Source organism: Phocoena sinus, chromosome 1 (assembly GCF_008692025.1).
Source record: "Phocoena sinus isolate mPhoSin1 chromosome 1, mPhoSin1.pri, whole genome shotgun sequence".
NCBI lineage: Eukaryota > Metazoa > Chordata > Mammalia > Artiodactyla > Phocoenidae > Phocoena > Phocoena sinus.
The window spans coordinates 133,019,975-133,043,373 of NC_045763.1; the positions used below are offsets into that span (position 1 = coordinate 133,019,975).

The 23,399-nt window shown below is 42.9% G+C and overlaps 1 protein-coding gene across 1 annotated transcript in view; it reads left to right on the forward strand.

Annotated features, from left to right (window-relative positions):
* Positions 1 to 23,399, forward strand: part of PAPPA2 (pappalysin 2) — a 282,314-nt gene that overhangs the window by 190,516 nt on the left and 68,399 nt on the right. Inside the window, exons 14-16 of the mRNA XM_032611278.1 lie at positions 10,460 to 10,631; positions 14,141 to 14,318; positions 15,502 to 15,715. Of these exons, the coding sequence (XP_032467169.1) occupies positions 10,460 to 10,631; positions 14,141 to 14,318; positions 15,502 to 15,715 (564 nt within the window). The remainder of the gene's footprint in view (positions 1 to 10,459; positions 10,632 to 14,140; positions 14,319 to 15,501; positions 15,716 to 23,399) is intronic.

The following is a 23,399-nucleotide window of genomic DNA, read 5'->3' on the forward strand; positions in this document are numbered from 1 at the left end:
TCTTCCTGGATTGGGCCCCTATACCTTGCCAGGCTTCTCTGTTCCCTACTCAGTCCTATGTAAAACATTCCAATCACCACCCTTTTGATAGCCTCGCAAAGTAAAGGGCTTCTTCCTTTCTTGTGCTAGGGGCTACAGGTTAAAGCATCTATTTATCCTTTGGCTCTTCATCTTTTATATTTAGCATAGGGTTTCCTTTTATGTTCCAGGATGATGGGAACTGTTCTCTCTTGCTGCTGGGAAAGGCCGTATAGAAATGAAATATGTATTGCATTTCTATTCATTTGATTATCTTCTTCCCCAAAGCAGTTTAGCGAATTAACATTGAATCAGTTTTTGCTTCTTAAGCAAGAAAAGAATTATAGCTGCTCAATTGTTCCCTAGGTTTCTTGCTCAACTTCCTTTTCCCAGAATGATTTGTCCATAAAATAAGAGGGAAGGAGGAGAATCCACTGGCGAGGATTCTGGTTCTCCTGGCTGATGATGGATGGCCTGGTGAAAGACAGATCTGCTTTGGGAGGCACAGTGAGCTGTTTGAGTCTTTTCAACTGTTTACTCTCATGGGGTTATAGAGGAAAAATGGAAAGGTCATGGACATGGTCTCATTTAGGGGTTTATTGGGGCACGGCTAGACTACTCTAGAAATAGCCTTTATTAAAATATTACGTTGTCTGAGATGGTTCCTTTATTAAAATATTACTTTGTCTGAGATGGTGGGATACATTCTTAGAACCAGTTGGGTGGCAGCTTTCAGGTTTCAGATTTCAGGGCTACAGGCACAGACATCTTAGGAAGACTTGTGGTTGGAGTCTACCGCTAAGGCTGGTTTCAAAACAGTGACTTCACAACACTAATTCCCAACGCCTTATCACAGTGTCTGAAAGTCCACAATTAGGAATTATTTTGTTCAAGTCCTGATAATCTCCAGCGGTCTCTTTAAAATAGTCAATAACCACTTAATAGAAATAGAAATGTCTTAAGTCGTTATCATCTGTTTATGCCAGAAGTATTCTCTTATGGACCTTGCCAATTCAAAAGTCTACCAGAGCCCTGCTGAAATGCAACCTAGTGTAGGTAACTGGAAGTTTGGGGGAGTATGAGAAGCGGGACAATTGGTGCTGAAAAGAGAAATGAGTTTAAAATATCACCTGCTTCCCAATTTTTCTCAGGGCTGGCCCTGTGCTTATGGTCTGTATTAACGGCAGCTGGTGGAGAAAGCACAGAAAATAAAAACAAGCCAGTATTTCCAGGGTTCTGTCGTCTTGCCAGCCTGTCAAATAGACAGACACTGTTGATGGATTTGACCCTAAGTTCTGGTTGCAAGGACTCTCAGGCCATGGTTCGGTGTAGCCATAACTGTGGAGACAGAGGAAGCCTGGCGATTAGAATGGCAGCAAGCCCGATGTCCAGGCCCCTGCCTCTCACATTTGGCCGCATCATCCAGTCTCACCACACGATTTTAGGACAGTCCCTTCCCTTCTTTGGGCCTTCATTTCTCCATAAGCAAATGAGCCATTGATGTTGCAAGGCTTGGGAATGCTAGGAAGAACAAAAGGACAGAAGAGAGTAATATTCCAAATCTGATGTCAACCAAGGACTGATAAATTCCTGAATTACGAGATGATGGGAACAATGTGAAGCTTCTGTTGGGGAGTCCAGAAACTTTATGGGGAAAGGAAGCCAACGGGGAGAGAGAGTCCCAGAGGGGCCCAACATGTGTTTTATATTCTACTTCTATATGTGAATTTGGGGCTCATTCAAGGTGCTGGCTTGCGACTCCTCAAGACCTCAGTTAATGCGTAGCTTGTATATAGCCACACAGAAGCCATGCTGCCCTTTCTTCCTGCCTTGTAAGTACTGTTCTAGGAATGCCACAGATGGAAGCTCATGCCCATTAAACTGTTTTGTTTTTTTTTTTTGCAAGCATATTTTTTTATTAGTTACCTATTTTATACATATTAGTGTATATATGTCAATCCCAATCTCCCAGTTCATCCCACCACCACCCCCACTTCCCCATGCCCATTAAACTTTATTCTCAGGATTATGTTGTTCCCTCACTTAACTCCACCTGTTTCACAATTCCCCAGCCTTGGCCTATGAATATGGCTGGGGAAGTGTCACTCCTGAATTAATAGTTTAATTGGTGCCCCAGGAAGAATAGTGCGGTGGGTAGGGGGAGTCAGCAGTGCAGTCATTCGGGGGCTCCAGTGATCACTCCTCATTAGGAAATGCCTCACGTGGAAATGGTTACTGCCTTCGCAAACTGGAAAAAAAGTTTATTATACATATTCTATATAGACATAATATTTGTTTTTATTGTTGTTGTTTCTGATGAGTGATTATGTTTCCTTGGTGCTGTGCTAGGGCACACATTCTCTGCCGGTGAGCCAGAAATTGTTTTGACTCTTTCTTTGGTGTTCCACATATTTTATAATCTACATTAAAATCGTCAGTTCTGAAACTTGGTGAGACAGGGATTTTGAAAGGGAGTGCTTTTGGCTGTGTGATGTAAATCTGTTTTTCTTTAGAGGAAGAGGGGGCATTTGGATGGGACTTCTAGTGTTACAATCAGGCATGGTAAAAAACCATGCCCTGAAATAGAAATGAGTGAAGCAAATTACTAGTCCTGGGGCCACCAGAGTCCAGTCCTGAACTTATGAATAGGTCACATTCGAGGAAGAGATGGACATCTCCTGACAGAGATGTTTTCAGGGGCCAACTTAGGGGCAAAGACTTCAATAGAGGGGCAGAGAAAACCTCCACTTTCCCAGGATACAGGAAGGAAGGAGAAGTCTGCTTAGTGCAGTAATTCATTTCTTTGTCACGTGATAGAAAAATCAGAATTATTACTGAGATTCCTCTGTTTCTATCAGATGAGACTCTTCAGAGGAGAAGAATTTGAATTAATTTTCCCTTCTTGGTCAGTATGACCTTTCAGTAAAACCCCTCAAAGTACCAGCTTTGTTCTGCCCAAGGAGGCTGATGGAAATGTACTTGACATTTAATCTGGTTCTTGCCCTACAAAGCAAAGATGGAGCCAGTAGTAAGGAGGAAGTAGAATGGGGAACCAGAATGGTGGCCATATGTTTTTGTATTTGTTTGGAGAAACAGCAAAGCTCTCTAAGGATGGATATTATTATTATTATTATTTGGTTTTGCTGTTGGTGGTGGGAAGATTAACGAGGACTCCATCTCTTCCAGCCCACTCTACTTTCTGTACGTATTATTTCCGTCTGCTGCCAAACCCAGAGCATACATTTCTTCTTAGCCCATACTCTCTTATTTCAATAAGAATTGGTAAAACAAAGTGGAGGAATGGAGAGAAATCTGATCCTCTTTCACTATGTAACCTTCAAAGAGTTGTTTCTACAGAAACCACTGGGATTGCTATTTGGTCAATGGTGGCACTTCTTGGATAAACGAATTGCAATATTTTGTTTAACTAAACAACTTAAATGTTGTGACATTAAGCAAAAACTTACACTAGGGAAGAAAGATTGTGAGCAACTCTTTTTTTGGGTTCTCTACCACATCCTGCCCATTCATGGGTTTTCTGTACTCCCACCCCAGTAGCAGCGTCACCTCATCTAGAAAGTTAAATACCATGTTAAAGCTGGAAGGGACCCTTGAGAGAACCTTGTTTAACCCCATCATTTTACAGATTTGCAGACAAAGGCCAGAGTGGTTAAGAGACTTACCCAATGTCATAGATTTAAGCAGGGACAAGCCAAGACCTGAGCCCAAGTCACATTGGCCTTGATCTACTACTTTCTCCATCACACCATGCTATTTCTCAAAAAGTATGGCACAGGTGCCAGAAAGTTCCTCCTAAACTAATCTAGATTCCAGATATCAAGTTGGATGCCTGAGGGAGGGTGGGACGTTGACTTTAGAAAAGTTCTTGAGCTGATGTCAACCTGATTTTGAGTTTAATCTAAAGCTTAATTAAATGTTTCTTTGTTATTATATTGTAGTCTGAGTGTGGTAGGAAGTTGTGGAATATCCCATAATTTCTTTTGGGCTCAATTTCCTCATCTCTAAAATGAGGAATTAGGGTTGAATTATCTTTAAGGTCCATTTTAGTTTTAACAAACTGTGGTTCCTCTAAGATCATTTTTAAAGGTCTTCCCCACCCTCCATCTGTCACATGCAAGAAATGGGATCTTTAGTGCATAACTTGCATCAGTTCTTACATGGGAGAAATAAGGTTTCACTATTGATTCTGAATAGTGGAATAGTGTCATAGCCTTCTGAAATTCCTCCAGGATGGCACAGACCCTCAGGGGAACCTTACACCAAAGCTGTGAGGAAGCTGTGGACAGAACAGCCAGGACTTCAGCCATTCCTTAGGAGCTACCCAGCTTCCCAAATGTGGACCTTGGCTGGAAGTGAAGCCAGCTTCACTCTAGTGGCCTCAAGCAATGGAAAATTTTTAAATGTGCCTGATTTGGCATGCCCTGGGGCACAGCTCATTGTAGGTTTGTTAGTGAGTCTGTCTTCTGTCTCTGCTGAGAATGATGTCTGCTTTCTGATGTTAGTCTTACTCTGTTCCTCACCAACCCCTGGAAGGTAGGGGAAGATTTGGGGGGCTTGCCTCTAAGTCTATCATCAAATATCGATGTTGACTCTTTTCCATATAGGTTCTTTAAATTTGTTAGTCAGAATTTAAGAGCCCCGCCCCCACTGAATTTTCCTCAGTTCTCAGTGGCAGGGAGAGGAAATGGTGATTTTGTCTAGGTTTTTAGAGTGCTACTTTGCTGTGTGTTCTGTCTGGAAAGCATTGGAGGTATCTTTCTGGCATATCTCTTTTGCCTTTCCAAATCCTATTAATTTATTGAGGTCAAATCATATCCAATGATAAAACTTTCTCTGGAACAGCCATGGATTTATAATCGGTACCACATGATTTAATTATTTTCTCTCTTCAGCCGTATTGAAAGATTCTTCAGAATGGGGGAAATGTTTTATACTTTTGATCTGTCTTATGACTCCCACGTGATAATTTGTGCTGAAAACATTAAAGCATAATGATGAAACAGTGGAACGAGTTTCTCCTTCTGGAATCAGCATTTGTTATTTTATAGTCTTGGCCTATGGAATTTGTTGACATATCTTTCAGGTTACACATACCCAGATCTTTATGGTGCCGGGTTTCCCTCCTGGTGAGCCTGAAAAACTTTGAAACTTAAAATAAAATCACAGCTGTGAGGATCCCACCACAAACCTAGAGAATCAAAATCTCCGGGGGACAGAGCCTGGGTATCTTTATTTTTTTAAATGCTGCCTCTAAGTGAGTTAAATATACAACTGTGGTTGACAAAGTCTGCCTTGTGGCAGATGAGGGCCATTCTTTTATGGAACTCTGCCAACAGAGGTTTCCCAAGGCATCACGCAGAGGCCCAAACGAAAAGGAAGCACACACATCATTTTGGTAGGACGGTGCTACTAGTGTGCCTTGGTGTCCACAAGCAGGTTATATGCAAGAAGATAGCCCAGGGCTAACATACATTTTGAAAAGGGATTTCTCTATTGAAAGCATTTTTTAAAATCCTCAAACATGATGGCTTCCGGAAGTGAGGACAAGAAGGGAGAGAGTAGAGGCTTATTGGGGAAGTGGAGACGCAAAGAGCAAAGCTAGAATGATGGGTAAGGTGACCATCTACATAATGTGACCTCTGAGGGCCTACTGACTTAAGATTCTATCATGAAAAACTCATTCCTTTGCCTTCAAACTTTTCTCTCCTGTTAAAATGGAAATACCTGTGAATCACATCTGACTGGCTGCATCATATCCTTACCCGAGAACACATTGTGATGGGGTGTGGGGAAAGGTCTGGAAAAAGATGGGTGGAAGGGTGAGAAGTGGTTGCCAAAGGAAGAAACACGCTTAGCAGGGCATCATGCAGACAATGGCAGCTGGACAAAAATTGCCAATTTTGATTTTTCTCTCAGCTCAAAACTGAGACCAACCATTTAATAGTCTACTCTTTCCCCCGCTGACTACCCTGCAGAGGAGCTTCTTGGCTCATCCTGGCCAACGATGCTAGCTCCTGAATGGAGAAGAAAGCAACAGGAGAGCCACCTCATCACCAGGGAGACAGCCTGGTGGTCTAGGCTGGCCCCGAGAGTGAGGACTCTGAGACCCAGCCTGAGGATTTTCCTCTAACTCACTGTGCAGCCTCCAGCCCGTCTTCAAACAGCTTTAGTTTCCTTGTATGTCAAACCAAGATAAATACCTAACTGCCCATCTCTCTGGGACATTGTAAGGCTTCACTGCTGCCACTTTCATTAACATTTGTCCAAAGACCCTAAGAAGAAAGCTTTTGAAAAGTTTTAAGACTAATTATGTTTACTATCAGCATTATCATTATGATATTGGGGCTTAATGTAACAGTAGCCAGAAAGAAGAATGTATCAGGAGCATGGGAAAACGGAGAACACAGAAACTTCACTCAGGGAAGCAGTATTTGTAGTGGAAGAGAAACACAAAAAGGGGTTTGGGGTTGGGGTGCAAAGGAGAGAAGTCTGCAATTGATACCAGATGCCATCAGAAGCTAATGACCTGACAAACACCACTCTCATAAAACAAATTCCTTAAAAAGGAAGCAAATGGAAATATAAGCTAGTGAAAGAATTTGCAGCAGCTGCCCTAAAACCATTTCTCACTTCATAAACAGGTCTGGGTTTGATGCTTTGCTTTTTTTTTGTCTTGGTCTTATTTCATGCCACTTTCCCTCTTTTCTATCATCCCCTGTCTCATTCTTCCTCCCTTGCTGCCAAGGCTGGATGGACTTTTAATACTGGTAGTCATAGCAACAGTAGTTAATGGAACACCATCTTGATGGAAGGAGGCTCATTCAGAGTATTTGTTTTGTGTCTTATCTCAGCACGTATTTGTCCTCAGTGATGACATGGATGAATTGGACGGAGTCACTGGAAAATAGCACGTGCTATTATTTCACATTAATTTCTTGGCAGTGAGCTGACATGAACCAGAACTGTTAATGACTCTCTGTTTTCCAGTCTTCTCTGCTTAACACGCTGAAGAAATATTACGTTTTGTGTACATCAAGGGCATGTAGTATCTGTGGAACTTGAAGTTCTTTAGCATCACTAATGAGGTGTTCTGATCTCATTCCATGAAGGACCGTCAGGTTTCAGATTCCTTATCCAGCTAGGCTGAATAAAGACTCGGAGACAAAGGTTTATTTCCTGTATTGCATACCTAATTAGCAGCATTGGATTTGGAGAATCCATGCTGACAATTAACAGTCATTCCCCCGCAATTCATATATTCCTCCCTTCATCAGGCTCCCGGAGTGATTCTGAGGGAATACTACACCTTCACAGAGAATAATCAGAGCTTAAAGGAGTAAAAAAGTTTCCTTCATACCACTCAACTCCAATTCCTCCATCCTATACCTAATAAGCATAGGTAAAAGAAATGAGAATGTCACTGACATATAACTTAAATCCCTGACGTGTAACTTAAACCCCATGGGTACAAGATCAGGGGCAGCAACTTTAGCATATTTGAATCAAATCCATACTTTTTGGACTAGTGCTTTTTAAAGCAATTCTCAATTATTTCAAGGCAGTATGTTCAATTCAATGACATTTTATTTTCCACTTTCTTTTTTTTTTATTTATTTACTTAGTTTTGGCTGCGCTGGGTCTTCGTTGCTGCGTGCGGGCTTTCTCTGTTTGCCGGAAGCGGGGGCTACTCTTCGCTGTGGTGCGCAGGCTTCTCGTCTCAGTGGCTTCTTTTGTTGCAGAGCACAGGCTCTAGGCGTGCGGGCTTCAGTAGTTGTGGCTCGCAGGCTCTAGAGCGCAGGCTCAGTAGTTGTGGCACACGCGGCTTAGTTGCTCTTTGGCATGTGGGATCTTCCTGGACCAGGGATCAAACCCGTGTCCCCTGCATTGGAAGGCGGATTCTTAACCACTGCGCCACCAGGGAAGCCCCTATTTTCCACTTTCTTATATTGTTGCCCAGCTCCTTGATAAGGTCGTTGGCTGCTAACACAATTCAAGGGCAAATAGAACAAATTAATGATGACGAGACTCACAGAAGCCATTTTAACTAATATTTAGTACCACTGGCAAAAACATCACGAGCAAGAAAATATCAGAAAATATCTTCTTGTTCTACACCACTAGACTATGAGTTCTTTAAGGGCATATTTATTTTATCCCCAGTACTGAGACCGATGCCTTGCCAATGCTAAGTGCTCAGTAAATGTTTATGAATGAATGAATGAATGAGTAGGGCAAGATGGTTGGATCATTTTTTTTCTTTTTTAACGTCTTTATTGGAGTATAATTGCTTTACAATGATGTGTTGGTTTCTGCTTTATAACAAAGTGAATCAGCTATGCATATACATATATCCCCGTATCTCCTCCCTCTTGCATCTCCCTCCCATCCTCTGTCGTCTGATAATGATATTTTTGTATTTCATATCCTCACCTATCACTATAAAATTTAACAAATTTACCATTTTGATAGCCATTGACTTACTTTGATGTCTATGATATGAACAAATTTAATTCAGCAGACACTTATTGTAACTCCTACAATGAGGTGTATGGTGAATACAAAAATGGGTAGGAGTCAGTGTTTGTCTTCATGAATATCATAATCTAGTTGGGAGATTCAACAGCATTTAAGAGACAGATACTAATTGCCTTGTGGATCAAAGGATGGATAAATTAATTAACTGAACAATCAAATGCATACATGACTATACTAAAAGATAGAGTAAAAGAAGCGTTAGAAGAGTTATTTTTTAAATTTCCCTGAGAGGTTCGAGGGAGGAAGATATCTGGAGGGGCTTCTTGGAGAAGGAAAGCCTTTTAGAAAACACAACAAATTGAGCAAAAGTACAGAAGTGGGAAAATTAAAACATGTGGCTGGTTCATAAAAAACAGGCCACTGAAGGTGGGACTTGGGCCATTTGCAGTGGAGCAGTAGAGAGAATTAACCCAGGAACAATAACAACCCTGTGGGATATGCACCATTATTATCCCCATCTCATGGGGGAAGGAGCTGAAATACCAGGGAATAAATAACCAAAGCATACAGGTAGTAGTAAATGGTGAATCCAGGATTCAAATTCACACAGCCTGGGGGCAGTTGCTCTAAATTTTAATCTCTGTTGTTCTGCCTTGATAAGAGGGTAACCCTCTTTCGGCTCTGTTGCATGCCCCCCCTCTTTTTTTTGTATAGTTGATTTACAATGTTGTGGTGGTTTCAGGTGTACTGCAAAGTGAATCAGTTATACATATATATATATATATATATATATATATATATATATATATATATATGTATATATCTCCACTCTTTTTTAGATTCTTTTCCCATATAGTCCATTACAGAGCACTGAGTAGAGTTCCCTTTGCTATACAGTAGGTCCTTGCTAGTTATCTATTTTATATATAGTGGTGTGTATATGTCAATCCCAATCTCCCAATTTATCCCTCCCCCACCTTACCCACTGGTAACCATTAATTTGTTTTCTACATCTGTAACTTTGTTTCTGTTTTGTGGGTAAGTTCATTTGTACTCTTTTTTTAGATTCCACATATAAGCGATATCATATGATATTTGTCTTTCTGTCTGACTTACATCACTCAGTATGACAATCTCTAGGTCCATCTCTGTTGCATCGTTGCTGCTGTTATGGTCCCAGCAGAGTCTCCCCAAACCCTGGGGAGTTACCTATCCCTCCTGTTCCCAGTTGACTAGCCCTTGAGATCTGGACAGCAGTTCTCCGCTGCTGAGATAATGTCCTGGAAGCATGTAGAACAACGTCAGGCATGTGGTAGGGATCTGATATGTGTGAGTTTCTTCTTTCTGCCATGGGCTCAATTTCTGATTAGCCGGTGCTGATATTCAATGGTGTATGCCAGTTGTCAAAAATATTTCCATGACAATCAGTAAATAAATGTTGCTTTTTCTGCCATCTCAAACAACCAGGCCCTTCCTACAGGGTCCCCTGCGACAAACCTGTGATCGAACAACAGAAAGTTTAATGCCTGACACAACCAGGGGCCTCCAGGATTCACTCCTGACCTTTGTCCTGTGTCTGTTCTGATTGTTTGGGGCCCAGAGTACTGGTTATGAAATATTTCAAGGATTATCCTCTGATCTTTTCATTTCTGATGCCATCCAGAGCTCTTGAGACACGCTCCCCACCTGTTCCACCATCATTTTGTCCTCCTGCAAGAGCCGTAGAAAGCCAGTTCATAATCACTTCGTAGATGATATTGTTCTTGTTCATTTTATGTTGCGTGGTTCCAGGTCACATAGAAGGAAGTAATGAATTTAATGTAGGCTTTGGAGAAACAATGTTCTCTTTGGTTTAGAGGCACTTCCCAGAGGGAGATGCAAAGCCTTTGCTGCTGCCTATCAGTTCTGAGTCCGTTTAAGATACTTCTGTTTCTGTCATCTCCAGCTGTGTCCATCGGCCCTGTGGGGAGCAGGGCAGCTGTGTGCCATTGCTGCTTGATCACGCGGATGTGGTGAACTGTACCTCTGGTGGCCCAGGTCACATGAAGTGCTCTATCACCTGTCAAAGGGGGTTTGACCTTCAGGCCAGCAGTGGGCAGTACCTCAGGCCCATGCAGGTGAGTTGGAAACCCGTGGTCATCAGGACCAAGCCCCTGGGGAGGGACAGTAGGCATGTTCCTCCCCCTGGCTGGATGGGGAAAGGCACGTGTTTCTAAATCGTCTGAAAGGAAAAATGAGGAATCTAACAAGCAAGGAGAAGCATGGCTTTATAGAAATGCAAGGTATATATAAGAACAGGTACAGTTTCCATTAACTAGGGTGTCAATTTCTCTCCAGGCGGGCAGTAGACAGGAACACTTGTTCCATCCTTCTCCCTTGCTTTTTTATCTTCCTATCAGAAATTATGACCCCCACTTTTGGCTTCAAAATGGGAATGCTGCAGTTTAGACCTGTCCACAATTTGCAGGCAAAATAGTTTGCAATCAGGTTGTTTGCGGTTCATTGTCTGACTGCCACGCACCAGCCCCCTTCCCTGCCCCCACCAGTCCTCCTTACAAGAAGACTGGAGGAAAGAGTCTGATTTTCTTCCTTCTGTTACTGAGGTGGGGATTATATCATGATTCTAGCTTTAACTGAATTTTCCAAATTTCTACAAGCTACCATGCACCACTTGAAGATTTCAAGGTGATCTGAAGGTAGTAGAATATGTTAATGAAGAGTGTAGTTTGAGAGACAGACCTGGAATGAAATTTTGACTCCACTGTTTAGTAGGTATGTAATTTAGGTAAAGACAAACACACAAAAGAAACTAACCACTTTAGGTTTGTTTCCACATTTGTAAAATAATGAAATCAGAAGGATTTATGTCACTGGGTTATTTTGACGACTGACTAGACATAATTTACCAGCTTCTAGCAAAATGATAGGCACCTAGCTCTCTGCAAAGCGGCCATTATGATGAGCGTGATAATGTATTCTCAACTAAGAATTTTATTTTCCGTTTTTCCTTTAGAGAGCTTTCAGTACTCTACAGAGGAACTTGAAAATTGAAATCAACCATTAGAAAACATGAGCACAATATGAGATAGAGACAGGATGCATTAGGCAAAAAGGTAATGATGCTTGAGAAGAAGATGAGAAAGATGAGGTATGATGAGGGAAGAGTGGAATCACGATTGGTTAGTCAGGTATCAGTGGTTTGGAAGATTGGAATTGTTTTCATCTTGTACCAGTTGACTGCGTAGCAGGTTGTAGATCTGTGGGAGAATTTCACTTGCTTAGACATGGTCAGGATTTAAAGACACAATCTTTGGTTTCAGGTGGTTTAGGTTCTGCATAGAGAGAGACAGGTTTAACATACCTTGAAGCACCAATTCCTTGGTCTATGATGCTTTGGTGAGAAAGGCAGAACTCTTATCACCTGCCCTTAACTCAGCTTAACTCACACTAGAAAAGAGATGGAAAGAAGGAAAAAGGACAAAAACAATGTAGGAACTAAATACATTTTTGCGATATAGGTAAAGAAGGGGAGAGAAGAAAAGGTGGTGTTTGCAATTCATTAAAATTAGGAACAAGTTCAAGACAAAATGGTTAATACCTAATGAAGCCAGGAGAAAAACCAGGCAATATATGTAGAGTTTGAGAGACATTCTTGAAGTGATCACTGTGGTTCAAGCCAGTCTTCCAGGCTGTGATCAGTGTGGCAGGGACAGTTGGGAGAAGGAAGGTGGGAGCTCACCTTTTGCCAACCAAATGGTGGAGTCAGCAAGCACAGCTTTCCAGCTGACCACTCCTGTCACCCAAGGCTGGCGCCACTAAACAGATTGTACGATCCCGGCTCCTGATCACAAGACAGTGGGGATGTTTGCTTTTTGTTGACACAAGAACTTAAACTAAACAGAAAAATGTGTCTGGCTTTGAATTGGGCTCTTCTGGCAGGCAACAGGGAACCACTGGAAAGCAGGGAGGAGCAGCCAGCCAAGAGTGGGTGTCAGGGGTGACAGGTGCTTTCACCAGTCATTTTACCTTTGGCTTCGGTGCCACTGTGGTCTCCTGGTGGGATGGCTGGCTGAGCCGCAGAATCTCCCCACTCTCCCTTTGACTTTTGGTAACCCATTGGCTAGAATGATGGCTGTGCTTTTTCCCAAACAAGCCATGAGCATCCAGATCTCTGAGTGCCTGCTCATCCTGTTCCCCTCACTCTGAATATTTTCTTCTCCCTGCTTCCCCTCTGCTGCTGGGAAGTCTCGCTCATCTTTCAAAGGCCAGTTCCTGAGTTACCTACCCTGTGCACCTCCCTGCAAGCCCTCTCCCTCCTACCCAAGTATGGGCAATCCCTCCTCCAGCCCCTGTAGTGCTATCTCACCACCACAAAACAACATGCATATATTATATCGCTGTATTTTTTTTAACAGCAATTTAAATTTTCTTTCTCCTTGGTCCATGTTTTCTACTTCTTTCATTTTATCATTTGCAGTCTTTGTATTATATTCTCTTAAATCATTACAGATGGAAGTAGGATATAACAAAAATATATCTCCTGAATTTTCCTTTTTTACTTTCTTTCCTCCCTTCCTCTCTCTCTTTCTCCTTCTTTCCCTTTTTCCCCCTTCAATTGTTTTCTGATACATTGCTCCAACCTATGATTTGCTCTGCTGGTAGATTATTAGCTCTTTGAGGGTCTTGTTTATCCAAACCTAGTAAGGAATCTGGCCCTTCTAGGTGTTCAAAAAATGTCTCCTCATTTATTTCATGGTGATGGATTCTAGGGCTCCCCTACAGAAACCGCAGGCTGAGGGAAACAGCTGGAATCTCTCAAACTTAACTACAAAGTTTGGAAGGAGCCTCATATGCATTAAGTCTCAGCGGTTCTTAAAGCCTAGGCACCATTCTCAGAAGAGACAATTATGTTTAGTAGCATTCTCTGTAAAGGTCCCAGCAGGAAACAGATGACACACTCAAAGGTGGGCAATTTGAGGGACTTCAGTAAAGGGACCACTTCTAAAGGTGGGGGCAGAATATAGGAAATTACAAGGAGATGGTGCAGAATCCCAGGGTGAAGGGGTGATATCCCCTGTAGGCCTGAAGAGCTGACTATAGAGAGCAGTTAGCAGAACCCCTGGGAAGAGAGTGCAGGAGGTGTGTGGAGATCGCTGCCAAAGGGTGCAGCCAACCTACAGCAAGCCCTAGGGAGGGAGTAGCAAGGATCAGCACCCTGACCTCCCTTGCCTCTCTCCCTCTCCAGTCTCCTGCCACTGTTGCCCTGGGTGCTAAACCAAACACAAGTCAGAGGCATGAAATCTACAGGAGCCAGCATCCCAGGGCAAGGTGGAGAAGGGTAGAGAGTGATCTGGAGAAGCACGTGGAGGATAGCCAAGAGTTGGCCTTTAGGAGAGTCTTCATTTAAAGATTCCCTTACACTAACATTTGTCTTTCATTAGCAACATACCTGGGTAGTGTGAGATAGTGCACTAAGACAAGAAGGCATAAAGAGGGAGAAAGACAAACTAATTTTGCCTGTTGTGAACGTTCGCACAAATAATCATCAGGACTCTTTCAAAGCCTGGAAACTGTTTTGATAAGCCTTTTTATGTCACCTTGACAGCAGAAAATTTTCTGTTTCTAGAAGGAAATTCTGCTCACATGTTCCTCTGGGCACTGGGACCGGGCTGTGAGCTGCATGCCCCTTGACTGTGGTGTCCCCGACCAGTCTTTGGTGAACTATGCAAACTTCTCCTGCTCAGAGGGAACAAACTTTCTGAAACGCTGCTCCATCTCCTGTGTCCCACCAGCCAAGCTTCAAGGTATTGTCTGGCCAACCAGGAGCTGTATGCAAGTTCTCTTCAGGTTCTCTCTCTTCGGGGGTACTTTGGGGATCTTTTCTTCACCCCAGTGCCCTTCCCATTTGGCTCTGCTGTATCACCCTCTTCTGATAACACAAGCAAAGTCCCAAAGGGCAATACCATTCCTTGTCCCAGAATGCCCTGACTCAAGATCTCATTAATGAAAGACGCTTAGACTTTCCCATTTTTATTTGACTTTATGTCCTCTGGAGTCAAGCCAACTAACAGTTTTCTAATAATATTAATAATCCAGATACCCTTTATCGTTCACGTTTTTAAATTTAATGTTTACAACCATCCTGTGAGTTAGGTGCTTTTCATTCTGTTTTAGAAATGAGAGCATAGTTACATGAGCTGTACTGCTAGGAAGAGATGAAGACCCCACATCTTGCTCTTTACCTCCTTGACTTAGGTGCGCCTAACAGTGTTTGAGCAGGCTTGTTACAAATGCCACCTCCTGAGCCTCATGCTGACAGATTCTGATTTAGTAGGTCTGAGGTGGGTTGGTGATGCTACTGTGGGGTGTCCATGGATTGCACTTGGAGAAACCATGAATGACGTTGAGGCATACGGTATGGTGTTGAAGTGCAGAACTTTGCATCCCAACTGCCTGAGTACAAACCCTGCCTCTGTTCTTACTAGCTTGGGCAAGTTACCTAAACTCAATTTCCTCAGCTGCAAAATAGGGGATAATGATGGTATCTATTTCATAGGGTTGTTTGAGGTTTGAAGTTTACACAAGTGAATACATGTAAAATGCTTAGAGCGGTGCCTGGCATATAATGAGCACAATAAAAGTGTCATATAGTATTATTATAATGCTTTCCACAATACTGTCACTACTCTATTTTTATTATTTATAGTGAGGAAGTGAGGTAATGATTTGGTTGGTAGCGCTCCTTTCATTCAGGTCATGAAAGAGCTTTCTGACCTCTGTGCTGTATAAGAGAGCACAGTAGACGCTCTGTGGGCACAAAGGTATAGGATAAACATTTGACCTGAGGTTTTAGAGAAGCTGCTCCACAAAGAGTAACGTGACTTTCCAAGAATGACGGTACGTTGACAGGTCTTCGCTCTCTCTGCTAGTATTTTATTTCTGGACTCTCTGTTCTGAGCATCTTGTGCTTCTCTTTCTTGGAGTCAGGACTGAGCCCGTGGCTGACCTGTCTTGAAGATGGGCTCTGGTCTCTCCCTGAAGCCTACTGCAAGTTGGAGTGTGACGTTCCCCCTGTTATCCCGAACGCCAACTTGCTCCTGCCTCACTGCCTCCAGGGCAACCATGATGTGGGCTCCATCTGCAGATACAAATGCAAACCGGGCTACTACGTGATGGGAAGTGCGGAGAATAAAGTCAGGAAGTAAGTTGGATTGTTCCTGGTCTTTGCAGTTCTCTCTACCCTTGTACCTTGCTCCTGTTCCTTCATTTGCAAATCCTAGACCACTGTTTTGGAAATAATATTAAGACCTTCTGGGTTGTCCATTGTTTGTTGTGTTTGTTTTTCTGTATAATCTCTCTTCACCTGCACAGGTGTGTTCTCCAGTCATGACAGGCAGGCTGGCCAAGTATGCTTTCTGTAAAGATATTCTTTCTCATAGGAGACTCCACAGTCTCATCTAGGTGTTTTTAAAAGAATCTCTACCCGAATTATTATTTTCCTTGAAAGTAAGTGTTATGAGCTTCTTAAGCAGTACACACATCACCCGAACCCAACTCTGTCCTAGAACATCCTCATCAGGACAGGTGGAGGCTTACGGTTGTGGCTATGGGAGAAACTGTCTGGGATGGTCCCCACCTCAGGTATTTATTGGTTATGTGATGCCGGGAAGTCGTCTTTCTCTGCCTCATTCTTCCTCATCTGTAAAATGAGGATAATAGTAATAATAATAACGTAGGAACTAAATAAATTAGTATGTATAAAACATGAGTCAGGGGCTTCCCTGGTGGCGCAGTGGTTGAGAGTCCGCCTGCCGATGCAGGGGACGCGGGTTCGTGCCCCGGTCCGGGAAGATCCCACATGCTGCGGAGCGGCTGGGCCCGTGAGCCATGGCCGCTGAGCCTGCGCGTCCAGAGCCTGTGCTCCGCAACGGGAGAGCCCACAACAGTGAGAGGCCCGCATACCGGAAAAACAAACAAACAAACAAAAAAACATGAGTCAGTAAATTTATTTTTAAAGCATAAAACTCAATACGTATTAGCTATTAATATTGTAATTATAGTCTCTCTGCTTTCTTTTTCCTGGACTTTGTGTGTATACACTCCTAGACCCAGAAACCAAGAGAGCCTTTCTTCTGAACACATGGTGGATCAGAAAGAACAAAAGCTTACTGCATAATTTAAGAGGAAGGGTTTTAAAGAAAGTCATGCTGGGGTTCAAATCCCAGTTGTTCCCCATTTTATTAGCTGAGTAACCTCAGGCAAGTTACTTAACTCTTTGGGTCTCATCTTTTTTTTTTTTTTTTTTTTTTTTTTGCGTTAAGCGGGCCTCTCACTGTCGTGGCCTCTCTCGTTGCGGAGCACAGGCTCCGGACATGCTGGCTCAGCGGCCATGGCTTATGGGCCTAGCCACTCCGCGGCATGTGGGATCTTCCCGGACCGGGGCACGAACCCGTGTCCCCTGCATCGGCAGGTGGACTCTCAACCACTGCGCCACCAGCGAAGCCCGGGTCTCATCTTTGTAAGCTGGGGATAATGCCCTCACCAGAGTGTTCAGTTGAGGATTAAACAAGATAATACATATTCAGCCCAGTGCCCGGTTTGTGCTAAATGCTCAATAAATGGTTTCAGAAAAAGAAACATTTTCCGAACAAACAAAACAAGCAAAAAGCTTTCAGAAGAAGAAACTCCTTGTACTCAGTAAATAGTAACTATGATTTCCCTACCATAAATTATGTCAGTAAAGGAGAAAATCAGATTTATTTCTTACCCAGGATTTAGTTCAAAATCTGATCATAGTAGGTATGTTTTTAAAGACTTTTTTTTTTGAACTGACATAATCCCAGCCATGGCATTCCAGGAGATACCAACTTTGATTATAAGCTAGAATTCTCTAAGGGAGCAAAAGGAAAACAGGAAGCTTACTCTCTGGCTCCAATTCGCCCTTCTCTAGTCAACATCCAGCCATCTCAATATGGCATGGATTGAGTCCGGCTTTGCCCGGAGCCTTTCACTCCCAAGAAAACCCAAGATCATATTTGGGAGGGAGAGAGGGAAGTCCCCTCCTCAAGATCTCAGCCCGAGGCAAGAGCCTGGCTAATTAGAACATGAATAAATACTGGTGAAAAATTCATAGGAAGCTGCAATCTGGTTCAGTGACTCTAGCAGGTATAGTCAACAGTTTTTGACAGCCGAAAACACATTTGCATGTGATGGTCATAGGATCTAGATCAATTTGCGTCAGCATACATTGACGGGTAGTGAGTACCCAGGTCATCTTCCAGTGAGAATGGCATTACAGCCAGCCTTCAGGCTGCCGTTTTCTTGCTTTTTTTCTTCTCTTCTTGCCTCACTTTTCACACACCTGAGCCAACTCAGGTGTCTGCAGAACAATGCAGTGAAGACTGGAGGGAGAGAGAAAAGTCTCGGGGACCAGGAGGAATTCGAGGTGGAGGCATTATTCCTAGCTCCCCTGGGCCCGTGGCTGAGCTTTGCCTTGGGAACAGTGAGGCTTCCTCCATGACGATGGGCTTCCTGCTGCATCTGCATATCTGACTCCACCGGCTTCCCTGCCCCCGCAGGGGCCCACAAGGCACAGCTTTCTTTTCTGGTTGAGAAACTGGAAGCTTGCATCACAGCATCAGCATCGGTTTGGACTTAAACATTTACATTCACAAGCACCGTGCTGAGGAGAGATTAAATTATTTACGGCACTGCATAAACTGGTTTTAATCTTAGTTTACACCTGTTTACATAGCCAGCAGTGGACTGGTAATCAAGTTTGCAGGTCAGGAGTAAATCACTGTCACTTGCTTCTTGTGTTTACCCAACGAACTATGTCAGCCTTGTTCCTTGCTTGGAGCCCAGAGTTGTACAGATGGAGCCCTAAAATTCTTTCTAGGACATGCAGGCAGGGGGAGAAGAAGTGGAGAGAAGTTAACAGAGCGATTAACCCAGACAGAGTGGTCACATGCTAGTCTTCTGCAGTCCTCTGAGTAGTGGAAAAACCTCCTAGATGGTCAAATTTGCCACTTGTTCTTTGCATGACCCTGAACAATGTATGTCACATCCACGTGTCTCGGTTTTTGCCTCCTTGACATGAGGAGTGGTAGTGATTTTTACCCAAGAGTATTGTTTTGAGGCCCAAAGCAGGTAATGTACTGAAAGCGTTTTATAAACTATGAAGTTCAATACATGTGCTAGAAATTACTTTGTGTTCATTTCTTTTTAAAAGAAGGAAACCAAAATATCAGCCAAGTACATTGCCTTCGTGCTTCTTCTCAAGTCTGTTGAATATTGTTTCAAGAGAAAAAGATAAATGCTGCATCTGACTTTTCTCTTCTACCCAACCTGTTTAAGCTTTGTCCCATTGCACTTGCGGGTGCAGGGAGGGCACAGCTGCAGTTGGCACTTCTTCACGTGGGTGCTCTATGCCAGCTTCGGGGTTAGGAGTGAAGATATCAGTAAGACCTAGGCTCTGGCCTCAGGAGCACACAGCCTCCATGTTCCCTCTTTCATGGACATTATTTCTCCTTACAGTGGAGCACAGGAGAGGACATGGACTACAGGTAGGCCCTTTCTCCTGGCCCCTGGATCCCTTGCCCCTTCTTCCCGGGATGTGAAGGTGACACGGCTCACACTGACTCTAGTTCCTGAAGACAAGAAAATGCAATGGCTTTGGCCTTGGTCAAGGACCTGGCCTTGAAGTCTTGGGTAGAGTCAGTATCACCCAAACTGTATGGATTCTCCAGAGGGAAAAGCTGAGGAGGAGAGTAACAAAAAATTCAATAAAACAAAATGAATGCCCATTATGTAGTACAGCCATACAGTTATACGGGCATATCATGAAATATCCTGTCACCATTAAAGATGTTTAGAAGAATATGAAAGACATGAGAGAACATTCACAATACAATAAGTGGATAAAAGCAGAACATAATTATTATAAATGATACAATCCTTATTTTCCATATTAAAGGTATGTTTTTAATCATCCTTCTTCAGAAGCTAGAAGTGATTATAATATTAACAGTCGTATTCTCTAGGTACTAGGTTTATAGGGAATATAACTTTTCTTTTTCTGCTTGTTTATATTTGCTACGTTTTCTAGACTTTATAATGAGATAAATGAATAAACAGTTTAAAAAAATAATGAAGTGAGCTAGAAAGAGGAGATCATAGCCAATTTGTGGAGGCAGAAAGTGATAAAAGAACACGAGACAGATCTTTCTAAATAGGCAGACCAAGCGGAGACCAGCACTCCAAGATGGCAGTAAGACAGGGACGTGACCCTTCCCTCCTGTGTCCAGACCCTTCTGTGTTTTGAAGACAAACACTGTCTCCGTTCCTGAAGGCTACAGACCTCCTCTCCTCCAGTAACACCTCTTCCCTAACTTCCAGCAGATCACCTCACTCCCTAAAGCACAAAGGTCTGCCCATAGGTGTGCAAGCTGATTGGCACCTCCAAACATGTTCTCCCCCTTCTCACTGTCTAAAATGAATTATGACCAACAGGGACCTACTGTACAGCACAGGGAACTTCACTCAATATTTCATAATAACCTATAAGGGAAAAGAATCTGAAAAAGAATATATATATATTCTTTATGTATTATATGTATATGTATAACTGAATCACTGTGCTATACACCTGAAACTAACCCAACATTGTAAATCAACTATACTTCAGTTAAAAAAAAAACAAAAAAAAACTTATTTTTTTTCTTTTAACTAGAAAAAAAACACCAAAGTGTCAATACTCTGGGCAAGTGGTATGACTCAGGGAGATTTTTTTGTCTTCTATTTTGGGATTCTTTTAAGAAATCATATTTTATAATAAATTTAAATTTTTTTAAAAAATAAAATGAATTATGAACTCCTCCACCTTTGCTCTGGATCCTGTACCCCTTCTAGAGAATTTCTCTCAATGACTTTACCTTCCTCTTTCCTACATCTGAAGCCTCTTCCTTCCTCTCGCCAGGTTACTTCTCTTTAATTGTGCTCGGGTCTCTCCTATGTTAAAATGAAAACAAGCAGAGCCTTTTATTGACTCCATGTCCTCCTCCAGCTACCACAGCTTCCCCCCTCCCTTTTACAGTGAAACTTGGTGAAAGAGTTGTTTGTATTCACTGTCTCCATCTTGCCATCTTCTCCCTCCTTCACACTTTGACACTCAGGTTTTATTCCCATCTCTCCACTAAGGCTGAGCCTGCCATGGACCGCACTGCTGTCAAATGCAGGGACTCTTTTAGTTGGCTTATGTCACAGTTATCCTGTGAGATAGGATGGACCCTCCCACCCAAGTCTGGTTTGGATGTTGAAAGTAATGATGCCACACATTGACCAAGAGAGTATGAAAATGTCTATTACTCACATAATGAGGCTTTCAGGGGAGAGAAGGGGAAAATTCCAAGTTGGTCTTCAAATGGCTTGAGCAATCAGGGAAGGGAGACTGGTCTGGAGTTGTATGGTGGTTAGGGGGTGAGACTTGGGGGAGGGTTTGTGCATGTGAACAGGACCTGGCGTGGTTTGAACTTTCTGCTGAAGCCAAAAGAGGAAGCACCCAGGCTTTCTTACAGGCTTGCTCAGATGTGTGATATGATGGGGCTTGAAAGCCATCAGAGTCAAACATCAAAGGTGGAGTCTGGCTCTTCATTACAACATGGTTGGCTAAACCCTCCTTGAGACTTTTCCTTGATTCTGCTCTATCTCACTCCCTTGATTTTCCTGCTTCTTCTCTGTCTCTTCTCAATTTCCTCTTCTGGCTTTTTCTCCTCTGCCCATTTCTTCAATATTGGTGTCTCTGTGCTCATTCTTCTCTCTTGCTCTGCACACTTGTCTGGGCTGAAGATCATTTACCCCATGGCCTCGACTACCTTCCACATGCTGGTGATTCCTAAAACCATACCTGCTATCTAGTCTCTTCCTGTAAGGACCATAAGACCCATTAGGACAACAGCCTACAGATATAGCCACTTGGGAAATCCGATCTGCCTTTCAAACTCTTTACTATATAATTCAGAGCCTATTATAATCTCTTTCAAATCTGCACAGCCTTCTGTGTTCCGTGTGGTTGGGCAGGTCAGGGACCTGCATGTAACCTGAGACTTTCGAATGTCCTTCACCCTCAGTCATCGACTTCCATTGAGTGTCATCATCTTACTGACTCCTAGATATGGCCATTTCTCCTCATCCCTGCTGCCATTTCTCTATGACAGATCACTATCGTTTTTCACTTCTGAACTGATCTAACTCCAGTCTTTCCTCCTTCAATACATTCACTACTTTGCAGCAACAGTAATCTTCTAAACACTCAAATCCAGTTATAGTATTCCCCTGCATAAAACTAAATGACAAGCCTTTCTGCTATTTCATCTAAGAAAACAAAAAAGCTTAAACTTAAAATATGTTCAAGGTCTTGCATGATCTAGCTGGGCCTGGCTTACCTAGCTTCGTCGCTGACTGTCTTCCCTGAGAGATCACTTCCCTCCAACTGTAACACACAACACCTTCTGTACTGTAGGCTCTAATGCTCTGGACCTTCTTTTACTTCTTTATATACACCATGGCTAGCATGCCTCTGGGCCTTCAAACATGCTGTTCCTTCTGGCTAGAAGTCTCCCCGACAGTGGCCTTTTGCTTGGCTAACTCCTACTCCCCTATTTTTTAGCGTAAGTGTGATTTTTGTCTAGGAAGCCTCCCAGATCTCCCCAGTCTGTAGGAAGTGTCCCTCCCATGGTTTCCCACTGCACAGACAACTTCCCTGACAACATCATTTATCTCACTGAGTAGAAATGGTTCGATTAGCTGTCCAATAGACCATGGATGTTTGTTTAGCATCACGTGCCCAGTGGCTTCTACATTTACTGGTAGGTACTCGATAAATAGTTTCTAAATGGATGAAAAGACTGAATTATTAGAAAATTCATGATAGGATTTTAATGTTAAATTTGATGCTAAAAATGGTGCAGGAAAGAGGGTGGTTTTTTTTTTTTTTCTTATGAGGGTATGGAAATTTCTATTTCAAGTGCTTTAGAGTGGTAGGAACCCTTAAAAATATTATGTCTATTTTTCTTCTAGCAATTGTCTCAGCAACATAGAAGGAATGGTCATTCTCCAGAGACAGTTTTAATTTCACTTATTCGACTGACATTTAAGCTTGATTGGCAAACTGTACAAGTTGGTGGTAACAGAAAAAGGATTAGACCTCTCCCTCTCAACAAGCTCACCAGAACAGTGGTTCTCATACTGGTCTGTACATTAGCATCACCTGGGGAGAGTTCAGATATCTTAATGCCCAGCTCAAACCCCAGACCACTTACATCAGAATCTCTGGAAGTGGCACCCAGGCATTAGTCTTTTGCAAAGCTCCCCAAGTCACCCCAATGTGCAGCCAAAATCAAGAAGCACAATCTAGAAGCACAAACCTTTCTTTGTGTAAGAACAATATCAGTCACGGGATTTTGACTTTCTGAAAACTATCCAGAGTAACGTTTTCTTTTCTCAAAATTACTATAGCTGGGCTTCCCTGGTGGGGCAGCGGTTGAGAGTCCGCCTGCCGATGCAGGGGACGCGGGTTCGTGCCCCGGTCCGGGAGGATCCCACATGCCGCGGAGCGGCTGGGCCCGTGAGCCATGGCCGCTGAGCCCGCGCGTCCGGAGCCTGTGCTCCGCGGTGGGAGAGGCCACAGCAGTGAGAGGCCCACGTACCGGAAAAAAAAAAAAAAAAAATTACTATAGCAGCACTTTTGCATGCCAGATTTCATGTGTCTCTTTGAGGTTTATTTATTTTTGGAGTTAATAGAGAAAATACAAACAATGGTAACTTCAAAGAAATTGCCATGTTTAGTTTCAGGAGTTCTTTCTTATTCGTATTTTGTAATACACACA